This window comes from Haliaeetus leucocephalus, unplaced genomic scaffold (assembly GCF_000737465.1).
Source record: "Haliaeetus leucocephalus isolate CR32 unplaced genomic scaffold, Haliaeetus_leucocephalus-4.0 Scaffold228, whole genome shotgun sequence".
Taxonomy (NCBI): Eukaryota; Metazoa; Chordata; class Aves; order Accipitriformes; family Accipitridae; genus Haliaeetus; species Haliaeetus leucocephalus.
In genome coordinates this window covers 17,554,128-17,569,345 of record NW_010972664.1, presented here as the reverse complement: position 1 = coordinate 17,569,345, position 15,218 = coordinate 17,554,128, and the positions used below count along the sequence as shown (strand labels likewise).

Here is a 15,218-nt window from a genome sequence, read left to right as displayed (position 1 = left end):
GTGGCAGGAACTGCATGCATAGCCACACTTTAAACACCATTTGGATTAGATTTCTGAACATTAAAGAGCCAGCAGAAAGATTCAGGAATGTCCTGAAGTGAAGGTATCATGCAAGCCTTCATAGTGGCACAGCGGTCACTTCTAATGTTGAAGGCATGCCCAACCAGTCACATTTCTTTTTATAATCCATGACATGGGTGCATGTCATGTATAGATACATGCAAGAGGGCACTCTTACTAGGTTTTGCAATCACAGCAACAGCACAGGAATAGGGAGAAACTACAGCTACGTGCCAGAGCATGCCCCACAGTTTGAGTTTTAGCATTTTCCTGATTCTTTTTTTTTTTTTTTGGCCCAGACAAAAAAAGAACTGGGTAAAGCAACAAGTTCACTCAAACGCAGATGCTTTCTTTAGAAACTTGGTCACAAAGAGTCAGACCTTGCTTGCCCTTCTGAATGTCAGAAAGGCAGACAGATGTGGAGGTCACAGGGCCTGGCCAGTTTTTCCTTAGCTTTACAAACCTGGTCACCCTCTGGGGCAGGCTACCCTCTGTATCACAAGGTCTAGTCAGCACAGGGTACAGCTCCCAACTTACCTCTCTCAGGTGACTGGACCTAAGTAAGAGGACGGTAGCCATTTGACAGAACCATTTTGAGAGGACTCCTACCTGCAGAGAGCTTCCAGGTTCTCATTAACTACAGTACTTCCACAGCTGAAAGCAGTGGACACAGAAATTCCAAAAACCAAAGCAGAGCTATGAAAAAGAATCACAGAACTGGTTTCTAGAAGAAAATGGGAGGTCCCATATCTCAGTTTTAGAAAACAAGTGCTTATTGCATCAGTGTAGGAAGGTCAGCTGCCTAACTTTCTTAGCCTAAAGCAAAAGCTGAGGAAAGTATACCAGATGTCTAACAGCCACCTCCTGTAGACAAAAAGAGAAACACCTTTAGGGTGTTTTCTTTCAGGTGTTCATTTCAACTTTTCTGTAATCTTGTATTTTCATGTAAAGTTTTTAAATGGAGCCCTTTTAACTCACATTACAAATCATGGAAACTAAATGTCCTGTGCTGAGCAGGAGGAGACAGTTAACTTACAAAAAAGAGTGCAACACCTGATCCAAATTGCCCTTTTTTTTTTTCCCCTCTCCAGAATTCAAAGTTAAGTTGTGCAAGTACCAAACCCAGCACAGGCATTCAGTGGGAGTTGCATTAAAAAGACAACTCCAAACAAGTTGTCCACTTATAAGGGAGGTTGGGATGGGCTCTTAACCAAAACTACACATTCAAATATTCATAGAATTTGAGGAAGACTCAGTATTATTCTACATTCTGGTGCTGATTCCTGCCTTCATTACAAACTGGCTCAAAATTACCAGAAACTTTTAGCAACAAATTAAAATCCTGATTTTGCAACCTACCTCTCCCTATGGAAAACTAAAAGCAAAGCCTGAAGGAACACCAACCCAAAAAATCCTTTCAACAACAACATACAGTCATCTTAAAGACTGTAAGCATTCAGGAGCTACTGTACTCCAAATTAAGACTTCATTTTTTCAAAACACAAATCAAATCCAAAGCGCTGGATCCGTCCCTGCAGCATCACTCTGAGGACAGACTTACTGAAATTAAGGTCCTATTGCTACAGCTCTTAGTGGGAAGATTCCACATGATAAAGAAAAACTTTTTTCTTATACATGGGATTTGATTCAGCTCCAAGATGGCTGTTTTCATCCACAGGCTGTCTTTCAAGCACCATGGCTCTGTTGCTGCATTCACAAAGTAGCTGAAATTAACCAAAATAAATATTGCTTTAATTGGCTTGTTATAAACAAGAGAAACATGAACACACTTCTCTTTCTGGGAGGTTTTGTGAACTATTTCCTCAAACCTGGAAGGAGGAACTTAACATCCTCAGCAGCAATTACGTTCAAATGTTTGTGAATTTGGGTTCTAAATCACAGCTTAGAAAAAGCTCTCTGCCTGATGTATTTATTAAAGACTGTGTGCCAAACTAATGTTGCTCTCCAAAAATCTCCTCATAAACTTCCCTATTGTCATTTGAGGAGAAAATTAGCAAGCTTTCCAGCATGGAGTAGGTCAACAACCATACAGGGGAAACACTTAATCAAGTGGGATTCACATAACCTATTTGAAAAATGTAACTCCATAGAATAGCTTCCCTTTGCTAACCAGGGCTGCTCTCCAGCTGACAATCGTTTACAGTCACTTCCTCTAACAAATCCCATGTACACACTAAATTTGACTATTGCCATGGAAGGTACAGCTGCACAGAATTGCATGGTTATACTTTCGGGTTACTTTACACACTTTTTTATTGCTAAGTTGATGCAAATCCTTACCCATTTTTAGACAGCAGTTAACATTCCTGTTGCTGCAAAGGGGATATACAGTTCTCCTCCATTATGAAAAGAAACCTGCCTGGCCAATCCAACAGAATCTCTCTGAGACCTCCAACCTGAAGGCAACAGAAAGATTTCTACATGTTAGACAGGACCAACTCTACAGCACAAGTAAATGCTTGGATCAACAGTTATATACCTGGTATCTTTGTGCAATCTAAGACTTTGGCAAATAGGCCAAGCATGATAGCATCAGTGAAATTTATAGAGGGAAAAATCGTTAAGCAGGACAAGAGCTGAAAGCAAGAACTAAATGCACTTTATAAAATCTGCAGATCAGTCATTTCCATATCTCATTTCTCTTAATGCAGATACTTCAGGCAGGAAGGTCAAACATATGGTTTTTAAGACATTCATCTTTGGTCTGATGCCCTGTCATTAGAGGTATGAGGCTGATTTCTATGTTCTGACTTAATGCAAGGCAAAGCTCTCTGGAATTAATGTAAAAAGCTACTGCTCATGTAAATGCAAAGCAATCTAAAGCTAACAGTACTTTCACTCTTCTTGGAAATACCTGCTAAAGTTGGTAGCTATGATTGAAAAAGACAATGAACTCAGGCAGGTATATATTGCAAAGCTGTATGTAATGGAAAAAAAATGAAACTGTCTTATTGCAACTAAGTCTTTAACAGTTTGAGCTTTTTTTTTTTTTTTTGCATTTAAGTTTCATTTCCCAAAATAGGACATCATAAACCAATGAAGACCACGTTTCTGGAATTTACATTGAAACATACTTTCTTATTCATTCTGTACAGGTGCAAACAACTAGGATTCCTTTTGTTGAAATGTCCTACTATACAAGCACAATGATATTAGCTGTAAAAAAATCTTTCATTGACAACAGTAATTTCCTCTGTACAGTTATTCTTAATATATGCTAGAAAAAGTTAATACTCCCAGAAAAAAGAAATGAGAGTAATAATTTTAGATTCATAGTTTATAACTTGACAGTCATTGGCCACATATGGAAAAAGGCTGCCCCTCTTGATGGATCAATGACAGGAGGTATGTTAATTAATATAGCAATGAGCCATCAATACAGGATGCATAAGTAAGCTGTTATACACAGAGCCTGGAAACAGGATGGCAGAGGGGAACAAAGGCAGGACTGTCTTCTGTCCACAGAGAAATGCATCACTAACTGATTACTATACACTGTGGTATGAGGCTTTGACACTGAACTCACTGCTTATCTTGTTAAGAATTCTTTGGACAGTATCTTTCAACTATGAAAGATGCATTTTTGAAGGGAGGAAATTATAAACCAACAGCTTTTCCACTGTTCTGAGAGAAGAAGCTTTAAGAACATACCAAGAATCTCTTATCTGCATCCCTCTTCCCCTCCCTCTTTTCAAATTCTCTGAATTATTTGGAACCTATTTTTCATCTCACTCAAAACACAGTCCAGCAGACGTCTCAACAATGACTCTGAGATCACTATGCCTGGCACTCTGCAGAATGATTTCTCTCTCTCCAAAATGAATGCAAGACCTTATCAGTCTGACAGGGTGGAGCAACACCAAATGATACTACCACCTGTATCCTCTTGCTCAGTGTTCCAGATGTTGAAGGGCATCACTGTAGCTGCATAATATTTGTTTTCAGACAGTAGCCTCAGTGCAAACTAAGCCTCTACACATAGCCTTTCTAAACACAAAAAAGACCCTATGATGCATTCATAACGTGTAATTCATAAAGTGTATAACACACTTTTGTTTTATTCAAGCTCTTTCAAAGTTAGGCCACATAAGTTGCATGTAAAATTCACTATCTGCTACATAGGCATTCCAGATTTCCATTTCCCCAGACACTGGGAGACAGGCACACAACAGTCTCACACTGAAAATGTGAGAACTAGTGGCTGAAGTCAGTGAAATCTATTCTGCTCTCAGTCACACCAGAGAAAATCAGAAAGGACGGACTCCACAGGAGTCAGTAGAGTTACACTGATGTATAAACAGGAATGAAGACAGCATTAAGACCATTCAAATTCAAATCACAATCCAGAGGTCTGCCTGTTTGACGGATCAACATACCTTAACCCAGATTATTTGATTTATTATACATTCTCAAGTAAAAGTTTGATGAGGTTGGTTCAGAGGGACTCTTACTCAGCTAGGGATATGTCAGTCTGAATTGCCAAAATACAGTAAAACAGTCAATATGCCTTGTTATTTATGAGGTTATAAGTAACATCTTAAGTCCCAAAAACAAACCTTACTGGAGCATTTGTACATTGGAAGATACAGCAAAAACATTAATCAACGCTCACATCACTTCTGCAAGGTGGAGAACAGTTAGCTTTGCTAACCAAGGAATTCATACAGGAAGTTGCAGTGACTCAGGACAGTCAACAAAAGCGGTGAAAGACATATGGTTAGAGTCCAGGACTGCCTTCCACAATGCAGCACATGTCACCCAGACCACTGAGTCCAGGGTCCAAGCCTCTTCTTGTTTGCATCAGTTACAAATTTTGTTTCTTTCAGCAGATTTTGAACTCCTGATTTACAGGGATAGGAAGAGGGAATACAACTCTCCATATATATGGCTTGAATGTTTTCCTCATCCATCTCTGACATCCAGCCCCCAAATAGTCTCATTTGCTCTGCAATTGGGGCAAAATGACCCTTCTCTATGTTAATAAAACATTAACATTCTCTCACTATGAGTTAACAGCACTCCTCTGAGCCAGCCTCATGCTAGAGGGAATCTTCATCTGTATCGATGTCACTGCTTGGTTTGTTCAATCTCTCAAATTCTTCTCCATCCTACAGGAATCAGAAGGAAAAGAGAACAATGTGAGCAAACGTTATCTTGTTATTAATAAAAAAATTAAAAAAAAAAAAAAAGAGAAGAGAAGAATAAAGTTTATTTTGAAGGCATCACTTATATAATATCAAGACCCTGTAGTTTAAATCTCTTACCAGTGTGTTATAATCTTGCTCTAGGATATACATGCTTATAAAAAAAATCCCCTGTATCTTTAACACTTTTTAGTGAGTCGCTCCCTAAACCAGCTTGTAGCCTATTCCTTCATCAGGAAGCCCGCTTACATAGTGCTATTTGTTTTTACCACAGCTGCTCAATTGTAAGTGCTACAATAGATAATGCCCAGTATACCAAAAACCTATGACTTTGTGTTATTTACTGCTTGTTAAACAACAGCTGAAAAAGGCACCATGTGGAATTTCTGGAAAACCTATCTTCCAAGTTTAATGTTTCTTAAACAGAGACAGCACTCTGCTGGTTGCAACATGTATTACAGAACACATCTGTACAGGCAGACTAAAAGTACACAAACATTAACCCTTCCCCCTTAGACTTACTGCTCTGCTCAATTGAATGACATATCTAAGAGCAAGCCCTCCCTGCCATGTTCTAGTTAACTAGATTACTATTCTAATTAGGACAAAAACCACTAATGGGCCTGGAGGAAATGTTCTGCAAGAAAAAAAAACGTGTTAAAACTCTGTATTTAAACATTTCCTTTTTGTCTTCAGGTATCTTTGACTGTTAAAGTAGAAAGAATCTTAATATCAAATATATAAACTTCTTCATGATATGGTCTCAGCTACACAGATTTATCAGTTCTACTTATGTACAATTATTTCCCAGGCATCAATTCCAATTTCTGGATGCCCAGGACCAGTAAAATATTTTGGTTATAAAGGTTTCAAGAAAGGATTTGTACAAAGCTGAAGTTGCTCACGGGACTGTCTATAGTCACAGCAGGAAAGCAATGCTTACGCAGGCTTCATGAATTGAAGAAGTGGTATATGCAAAGCAATACACAATCAATTTAAAAGATTTTAAGAAATACTGAGGAGTTTTGGTGATTGAGGGATGAGTCCGGTCACATACAAAATCAATCTTCCAAACATTCCATAGCATAAATGGAGGCAAAACAAAAAAAGAAACCAGAAAAGACAAGTACTGAAAAGCCTTACCCCACTTGACCTCTCCCACGCATCTCCTTTGACAAGTTTGCTCCTTTCCCGCAGAGTAGCATATTCCAGGCCTCTTGGTTTACTGGCATTATAGATGAATATGGAGAGAAGCACTACAGGAGCTTCCAAAAAGAACTCTAGAGAAGGCCTGAAGTCAAAGATGACGAAAGAGACGGCGGTGATGATGACAGTGGTGATCTGAGCAGTCATAACGTGGAACATATTGTCTCGGAACTTCAAGATGAAGGCTACAGACAGCCCCAGGAAAGCTGTGACAAATATGAGGGCCACTGAGAAGATGTTGTGCCCATAAAAGAAGCCACAATTCCCTATCTGCCTCCGGTCCTTAGCCTGCAGCCCCAGCATAAGCCCATTGAACAGCACCCCAAAGGCATAGAGTTTGCTGTTCTGCATGAAGATGCTTTCAGCAAACTGATCCCCATCTTTCAAGATCTTTTCGTTGTAGATGTTAGCCAGGGCAGAAATGAAACACTGCACTAGAATAAGCAGATGGCCCAGGCTGAGACGGAGAGGTTTCAATGCTCCTGCCATGGTACTGGTGACATTCCACTGGAAGCTGGGAAGGAAACTTGGTGCTATGCAATTGCCCTTTTCCAGGCATGCTTCCTCAGGTCCGGCATAGAGAAGGCAGTGGTTAGATGGACTAAAAAACATATTGTGATGGAATCCGTGTGCAGCCAAGCTTTGCTGATGGCCTCCAGTTCCTAGAGTCAGGGCAACGATGGACAGGAATAAAATCACCAGAGAAGCCCACTGTACCCAAGAGAGTTTTCGCCTAGGAGTAGACAGAAAAAGCCACCAACTTTAGAAACACAGTGGCACAAATTAAATGACAGGAGAACAAGCTCTATCAAACACCTAAAGACATAATGCCACAGATAAGGAGACAGAGACAGGCACAAATTAAAATCTTGGCTTTTCCGAACTGACAGTAAAATGCCAAAATGCAGCATGCTTTTCTATGGCAAGGGGGGCCCAGACTGGCAATCACAGAAATACAAAATAGAGTATTCTGTAGAGATAATTTAAGGAAAGTCTTTCAAGATCATGTTAGTTCTAGATACTGACTGCCTGACAACTTAAAAGCAACTGTTGTCTCCATGGGAACACAGGTCTGATGGATAAAAAGAAATCACAGGCAAAAAAAAAATCACCCTCTTTCTCTGGCAAACTTTTCCTATGCTTCACTTTTCCCCCATGATTTTGTGCCCTTTTCTAGTATTTTATGATGGTAAATCACATAACTCTATGAACGTAATTTGTAAGACTGTTAGAACTATTTATGCTATTTCTTCACTCAAGCAAAGCCTGTTTATCTTGGGGAAAATCAGAAATTTGGAACATTAAGTAAACTGTGACATCACAGAAGACATAAAACTAAACAACTGAGAAAAAGCATTTCAAGTCAGACTATCAGACACTGTTTTGGTATATTAACACCTGTAGAAAAGGCATCTTTGCTCCACGTTCAACACAAGTGACTTTCTGAGTAGAGTGTGAAGTTAATATCCATTTCCCTGTCAGTCTTTTCTGAATCTAAAGCACACCATAAAGAGCACAAATCAGGCAAAGTGGAACACATAGGAGTGAGAGTCTGGCTTTTGTCACGTGAATAACGAAGAAAGGACATATAATTACTTTTTAAAACGTACTATGCAGTTGACCAGAAACACATCAGGGCTGGCACAATATTACCGAAGACACCTCTGTCTTTCACTCATACATATCTCGTCTCCTCTTGTTCGATTACATTTATATTCAATTAAGAATTACAACAGACTGGAAAGAAGTACTGCTAATCATGAAATTTGAGATTTACCATACACATGAAAGTACCCAAACCTTAATTCTGACCATCCAACAAGTAGAAAACAACTGAAATCATTATTATATATTACAGTTGACCAAATGTGTAGAGATATGTAGGGACTCCTAATAAGCTACTATTTCCTACATCTTCAGATGTAGAAACAAAGCCATCTCTCTGAGTTGGTATAGCCACAAGAAAAGAGAATTACTGTTCCCATCAGACGAAGAGAAAGAATGTAGCTTAACTTCTTCATCAAGGCTAGGAAGATATAAAATTTAATTTACTTTAGTAAATACTACTTACTTTAGCACTATCCTGAAGAGAAGAGCTGTTGTTATAATGACAAAATTTGAGAAGAGTACAGCCATTGCCTAGAAAGAGAAGAAGGGGAACAAAGTTATACTCCAGACATAGTGTGGACATCAAAAGCCCACCAACTTCAAGTGTTGACCTTTGTGCAAAGTGTCAGAGTGAAAAGCATCATCCTGCTACTGAACTTTCCTTCTTACCCAAGTAGTAGAATAATATGCCCCTAAAATGACATTCAAGTCTTATTTCAAATTCTCAAGCAAATCACAAAGCCTAAGTTCCACTGTAGTGGGGAAAGCTGTATTGAAACAAAGATGTGAGGAAACCAATCCAGTGGAACCCTTACTTATCAAAAAAGAAAATGGTTTAGTTTTCTGTCAGATCAGTTCCCCAGCCAGGCTGACCAGTTAGCTGCAAAACCAGCTGTGTCAGCATAAAGGAGGAAGTTGCTCCAAAATGAAAATAAGCAAAGAATAGGGGAAAGTGAGGCTGCTTCTGGCTGCAGTGCCAGCTTGCAGCATTCATGAAATCCCAGACGTGGACAAGGCACTTGCAGAAAATAAACTTCTTGTATGTCAAGTGCATGTGCTGTATCATTTATCAAAGGTAAGGAGGTGCTCGGCTTGAATTTTCAAGACTGCAACTGTACTAAAAAATTCATCTATTTCAAAGTACAACTGAAGACAACTCTAAAGCTCCTGCCTAATTTGGGAATAGCTGTATAATAATGACTATGCCCTAATCCATGGCCATGATGCCAAGCTGCAAGCTCCTTGTAGCAAGGACTGTCTATCTGGTCTCTGTATTAGACACTCTATACAGGGACACTGGACCAAGATGAGGCTCTTTTAGGCACTGCAGTTACCATTAAAGATCAGAACCTACCAGCACCAGTGAGGGAAAAAGGTTCTTTTTGGGGGGTGGGGGTGTTTCACAAATTGTGTGTTATTCAGGACTGCCCTGTGCAGTCAGTACACGTTCACAAATCTAGGTATCTGAACTCTTTTCTCCAAGTCAGCCTCAGAGTGAGATCACTTTTTTAGACAATTTTACACAAAAACATATATGTATTCAGAAATGGAAAACACAGAATTTATCTTGAACTTTCACATCTGCATTTCCACATTCCAAATTCTGCAATAGCGGAGCCTTTTTCATTTGCCAGCAGAAAAGCACAGGCCCTTTTCCCATTACCTTAGTTCCACTCTATTCCAACATACTATCTGCTGAATAATAAATCTCATGAAACAGCACGACACAGGGTCTCAAGTAAGCTGAAGACTGACACGAGACACCTGCCTAAGAAACCAGTGCTTAATTTTCTGCTTTGCAAGATTACAACTCAATAAATATTCATGTTAGGTGAACACTGTGGAAGGAGAAAAATATTGAATAAACAAGTGAATCTGGCAGAAACCACTCTGGAAAAAAAAGGCTTGATGTAAAATGTACAAGTGTTCCACGTATACTCTGGTTTTGCTTTACAGTCAAAGCTCCCCATCCAACATGTCTGGTAACATAATATGATCAAAATCTACAGCAGGATAGTTACAAGGAATTAATTTTTAGTTGTTTTGTTCTCTAAGGCCTCAAGGGACCTCTGTCCTAGATGAGGAGTAAGGAAAAAATTTACCAAAGATCGCCATGCCACTAACTTACATGTCACAGACAAAATCTCTAAAAAATAAGTTCTATCACTAGGAAATGTTAGCGACTAAAGAGTATCCATAGTTACAGCTGAAGCTTCAAGCAAAAATCTCACCAAAGCAACTTTACACTTCAGGCAACTACTCAGCCAGGTACTACTTAGTCCCAAACCTACTTAGTTTTTGAAGTCACATGAAACCAAGTTCAGTGAGGTATAGCCACCTTCTTTCAAGCATCCTGCCTCAACCTTTTCACTTTCATGGTCTTGTACACTATCAAAGTATTCTATCTTACAGGTATTTAGTTATCTCTTTTAATACTTGTTTACCATGACAATGTCACAATTTCAGCTAACCCTCATAAAATATATCCAGTTAAAAGGTATAAGACACTACAAATTCTAAAAAAGAGGAATCTCAGAGCACATGTTCTGAGGGGAGAGAGACAAGGTATGTGGGGAGGTGTGTGTGTAAAATATAAAAGCTGTGCATGTTACAAAAGATGACCTTAACTGAGCCAAATCAAATTCCTTAAGAAAGCAATAGTGTTTATGTAACTTTCTAAACATCAGGCTTTGTTATTACAAACATTATAGCTGAATTTCCTTCCTAAAGTAAAAAAAAAACCACCCAACAACAAAAAACAAACCTCAAAAACACCACCACAAAACAACCCCCCCCCCCACCAAAAAACCACAGAACCAAGCACCCATGCATGCTATTTTAAGATATCCGACTCTTGATTTTAATTAGATTTTTCCAGCCAGGTCCTATTCTGGACTCTGGTCTGTCCCTGACAGAAATGTAGACCTAAAAGGGCAGTATTTTAAAGAAAAATTCTGAAAGAGAAGGAACAGAAACATTTATACTTATTTTTAATGTCAAACAGGGGCAACCACGCTATTTTATAGCAAGCACTAACCATCTGTTGCCATCTAACTTCAAACATAGATTCTGAACCAAAAAGTATCCTAGCATGAAAATAAAAGAAAGCACAAAAACTGTGCTATTTCCTGAGCATATGTAGATTCATCCAAAAGGATGAACGTAGCTAGAAGAAAGTACCAATTAGATTTTGTGCTTAAACATAACTAATAAACAAATGCAAGAATTAAGAGTCAAGCAGTTTTCTTCCTCCTGTCCTCAGTTTCAGTTACACTTACTCCCTTTGTGGGATTACATTTATTCACTTTTCTTTGGAGTCAGTGAGGAAAGAAAATGTCATCATATCAAGTCACACACATAAAGTAGTAGGAGCCACACAGAAAAGTGCGGCTCAAAAACTAGCAAGATTAACAAATGCATTGAAAGAGAAATACAGAGTTGAAGTAATCAAAGAAGGGAAACCACCAAAAACCTGCCTAGTACTTAAGCAATTCAGCCTACTTCTAAATCACTTTGGATGGAGAAAATACACACTATCCTCTACTGAGAGCTGTACAACACTGACCAGTGGGCAAGAGAATGGGAAGGTCTGGCTGGTCAGGTAACAGATCATTCTTTTACCTGCAAATTTTGCCTTGCCAGTGTTACAACTGTAGATGGTCTAAGGGCAATTTTACCTACCACTAAGACATTGGAAGATACTTTATTCAGTATATGTATACTTACTGGCTGGAGGTAGGACAGCACGTAGAAGACAATCAAGTTATCCAAAAAGTAAAGAAAGGCAGGAATTGACCATTTCATGGAATTACAAAAATTCTTCCAGGAAAGACATTCAAAGGGATGATCCAAACAACCCTCTGAAAGGAAAAGAAATCAGTAAGAAAGACATCTTTCTTATTATCGAAAGCCAATTCCCTTGTAACAGAATAGGTACTATTCTGTTTTCAGGAACACTGTTGGACTGAAAAAACTAAGCTACCACAGCCCTCCGGCAACATAGAGGAGAGATCCAGGGCACAACACACAGCTAGAGCAGCAATCCTGTGTCTACAGGCATTCACCTCCTTGCTTCAGCAGAGAAAACATCAGGGAACCTGTTACCCCCATCAGAGTATTTGTCCACTGGGAGCAAAAATTCAATTATCAACCATTCTTTGAGGGCCAAAAAGCACCCCAAAGTCCCTACACAATAGTGACATCATTACTGGGTATCATTTTCTGATGATCTAATTTAGAACTGAAACAATGACAGGCAGTGGATCTGTTCATGAGCACCTGAAGGGCAGCCAGTAATGTCAGAAGTACAAAATAAACCAGAACTCAGTACCTGTAGCACACAGCACATGATCTGTGTAAAAAGAAAACATATAGGAAGAAGGAAGAAAGAAAGGACAAGGCACAAAGAATGACATTTACTTAGGTATTCAGGGGACACACACTCTAGGAGGAAGACTGTGATAGACTACTCTAGAGTTGGTGACAGAAGTACTTTGCTAGCACAGATTTAAGACTACACAATGTTATCTAATCCTCTTCTGAACCACCAACACATTGAATTCAGCAAAACTCAGACATCTGGAAGAAAAAAGGAAAAAAAAAAAAAAGAAATAAAACCAGAAAACATAATCAGCAATAGCCAATGATGGCAAACACTGACTGAATACATTTACTGTCTTAGGTATGTCTGTATTAAATGGTGGAGGTAAAAATTTCATCAGCTTTCCAGAGCCATGACTTACATAGAGAAGTGGACAAAACCAGCAGTTCAATTTAACATGAGCCTCCAGTGCCTGACTCCCCCTTCCAACTTAAACATCTGTTTTCTGCCATTTTGAAATGCTACGAAGTTAACCTCTCATCCTTTTTACATCAGGACAGAAAAGCCAAGAAAGAAAAAAGAAAAATAGCCTGCAATGCAAAATCAGTAGCTAGTGAAGCCTGACACCACTCTTTCTGAATAGCAAGATCTGTCTTCACAACAAGGCTACCTTGAATTATAACATTGATATGTTGCTTCTGACTCAAATACCACTACACACATACAAAGCCTCTTCAGTGGAAGGTCGTGGTGCTTTTAAGTAAGAGCGGTCAGAACAACAGAACATGAAGGCCAATCCTTGAGTTAATGCAATTTATAAGCATCTGTTCAGTTGTGACTTCACAGTGAGGTGAGTCCTATCATCCTAGCATGGTACTGTGTTAAAATTCTGAAAATGTTAGACTGTGTCTTCATTACACTTTCTAATTCAACTTACCTGTCCCCATTTCAGCTACCATACACAAAACCCAAGAACACCTGAATTTACAGCACAAAGTAGAGTTATACAAATAAAGTTTAGTTTTAACTCTGCATGGAAGACACAATTCCACTGAACCTTACCGGAAGGACCTACTCCATACTACTACATGTGAATCTATCATTTAAAAAAAAAAACCACCAACAAACAAAAAACCCACAATAAAAAAAAGGGATTTTAAATACAACAAATCTTAGAAACTCAACACATTTTAGTTATTTTAAACATAGGTACTTACCTTTTTTCTTAACCCATAGTGCCAATACCATGCACAGGACCAGTTTTACTACTTCAGAACATATGTTCACTGTTGTAGGAAGGTAATCATATTTGTTATCTGTAGGATTCAGCAAATCATAGAGAGTACACAATCAGATTCTGTTTCCTGAGTTCATAATTAGAGCAAGAAACTATTTTAACCCCTCCAGTCAGAATTTTAGCCACTTTCCATAAGTACAAAAGGCTATGTCAGCATTTTTATTATAAATATTCCAATTTTTATGATAGACAACTTCCTGAACAGTCTCCTTTCTAGGTTGAAATCTTTACTCATTTGGTCCACAGCAGAACTTTTTGGAAGAACTCAAGAACATCGCTGTTCTAAAAAAAATTAAAAATAGGTATGTTTTCTCCAAACAACAGTATGCTATTTTTTCCCCTCACAAAAAATGGCTTCCAGGATGACACAACCTTCTTCTAGGACTATCTCTTTTCTTTGTTAGCATATCTTGCTAATACTTGGCAAAAGGAGAAGCAGTCATACTAGCCAGTTATAGCACACCCACTGTGATACTGCTTTTCTCCTAAGACTGTTGCAAGACAAATATTTCAGTCAAGACATGTAACCATCGATAGTGCTTACACAACAATTCAGTCTTTGAAAATCAGCTATAAAATAATCCACTGCCTCATCTTTTAAGGGTGAATCTCCACGTGGATCACACTTTGCAACCCAACCTACCACTCCATGTTAGACCTGTGACTATACAGAGATTTTCCAGTACAGAAATATGTGTCGCTATTTATATAATTGAATGTTTATGTCAAGAACTCTGGAGGCAGAGAACTAGGCTTTTGGGTGTCTGTTTTACCCTAAATATCAACTCTTTCTTATTTGAGGTACATTATATTTATTGCCCAACAGCACCTTCATTGGCAGAATACTTCATCAAAAGGATTCGACTTGAGCCCAATGTAATAAACACTCCTCCAAGCAGAAAGGTATAGATGGTTGTCTTGGAGCAAAACACAAATCTATTACAGCACTTGGTCTTCATTCTGCTGTCTCGCTGTCAATGCCCTTTGGATGACAAAACAAAAATACGCTGTAAGTAGTACTTCCAGAACCTGGTTAAACAAGGCAAAACGTGTGTATTTTACTGCTTTATGTTATTTTATACAAAGATGCTTACATCACAAGCCATGATCTCATTCTACAGTTATCTTTTTTCTTTTTTATTAAAAAAAAAACAAAATTAAGAGAGCAAAAGGATATGCCATGAGGACCAGCAAAGGGGCATAAACGATGTATATATACACAGTGACTCAGAAGGTGGCACAAAGGGGCCAGTTTGTCTGAAGAGTGCACCTATGGAATACCGATCAGCTAAAAGGATTACGTGAATTACATGCTTATTTTTCTTTAATATTTTTGAAAGCGTTCTTGTTCCTGATTCCAAGAAGGAAAAGTTTTACAGCTGTGGAGCGAGAGCAACACCTCAGGGATAACCTGGCGTTTACTCGGCACCGGCTTGTGCCCAGAAGGCAGGGGAGGACTGCGGACCGCAGGAGGCAGAGGCCGAGCGGTACCCGCCTTCTCCGTCTCCAGCACTGCCGTTACTCGGCCGACCCCTTAACAGGCCCACAGGTGTGAAAAACC

The 15,218-nt window shown here is 38.9% G+C and overlaps 1 protein-coding gene across 1 annotated transcript; it reads right to left on the bottom strand.

The window, feature by feature from the left end:
- Nucleotides 1-2,241: 2,241 nt before the first annotated feature.
- Nucleotides 2,242-14,635, bottom strand: SLC35A5 (solute carrier family 35, member A5). Its single transcript, XM_010567407.1, has 6 exons — nucleotides 14,487-14,635; nucleotides 13,578-13,676; nucleotides 11,766-11,899; nucleotides 8,503-8,570; nucleotides 6,369-7,164; nucleotides 2,242-5,189 (listed from the first exon to the last, which is right to left on the bottom strand). The coding sequence occupies exons 1-6, from the start codon at nucleotides 14,614-14,616 to the stop codon at nucleotides 5,121-5,123; spliced, it is 1,296 nt and encodes a 431-aa protein (XP_010565709.1). The 5' UTR covers nucleotides 14,617-14,635; the 3' UTR covers nucleotides 2,242-5,120.
- Between the last annotated feature and the right edge of the window lie 583 nt (nucleotides 14,636-15,218).

What these genes read in the sequence shown, in the direction of transcription:
- SLC35A5 (XM_010567407.1), bottom strand. Translation starts at nt 14,616, where the DNA reads ATGAAGACCAAGTGCTGTAATAGATTTGTGTTTTGCTCCAAGACAACC. An exon ending in ACTATGGGTTAAGAAAAAAG is followed by an intron (nt 11,900 to 13,577) that starts GTAAGTACCTAT and finishes TTTTCCTTTCAG; the next exon opens with AGGGTTGTTTGGATCATCCC. An exon ending in TGCTGTCCTACCTCCAGCCA is followed by an intron (nt 8,571 to 11,765) that starts GTAAGTATACAT and finishes TTCTCTTTCTAG; the next exon opens with GCAATGGCTGTACTCTTCTC.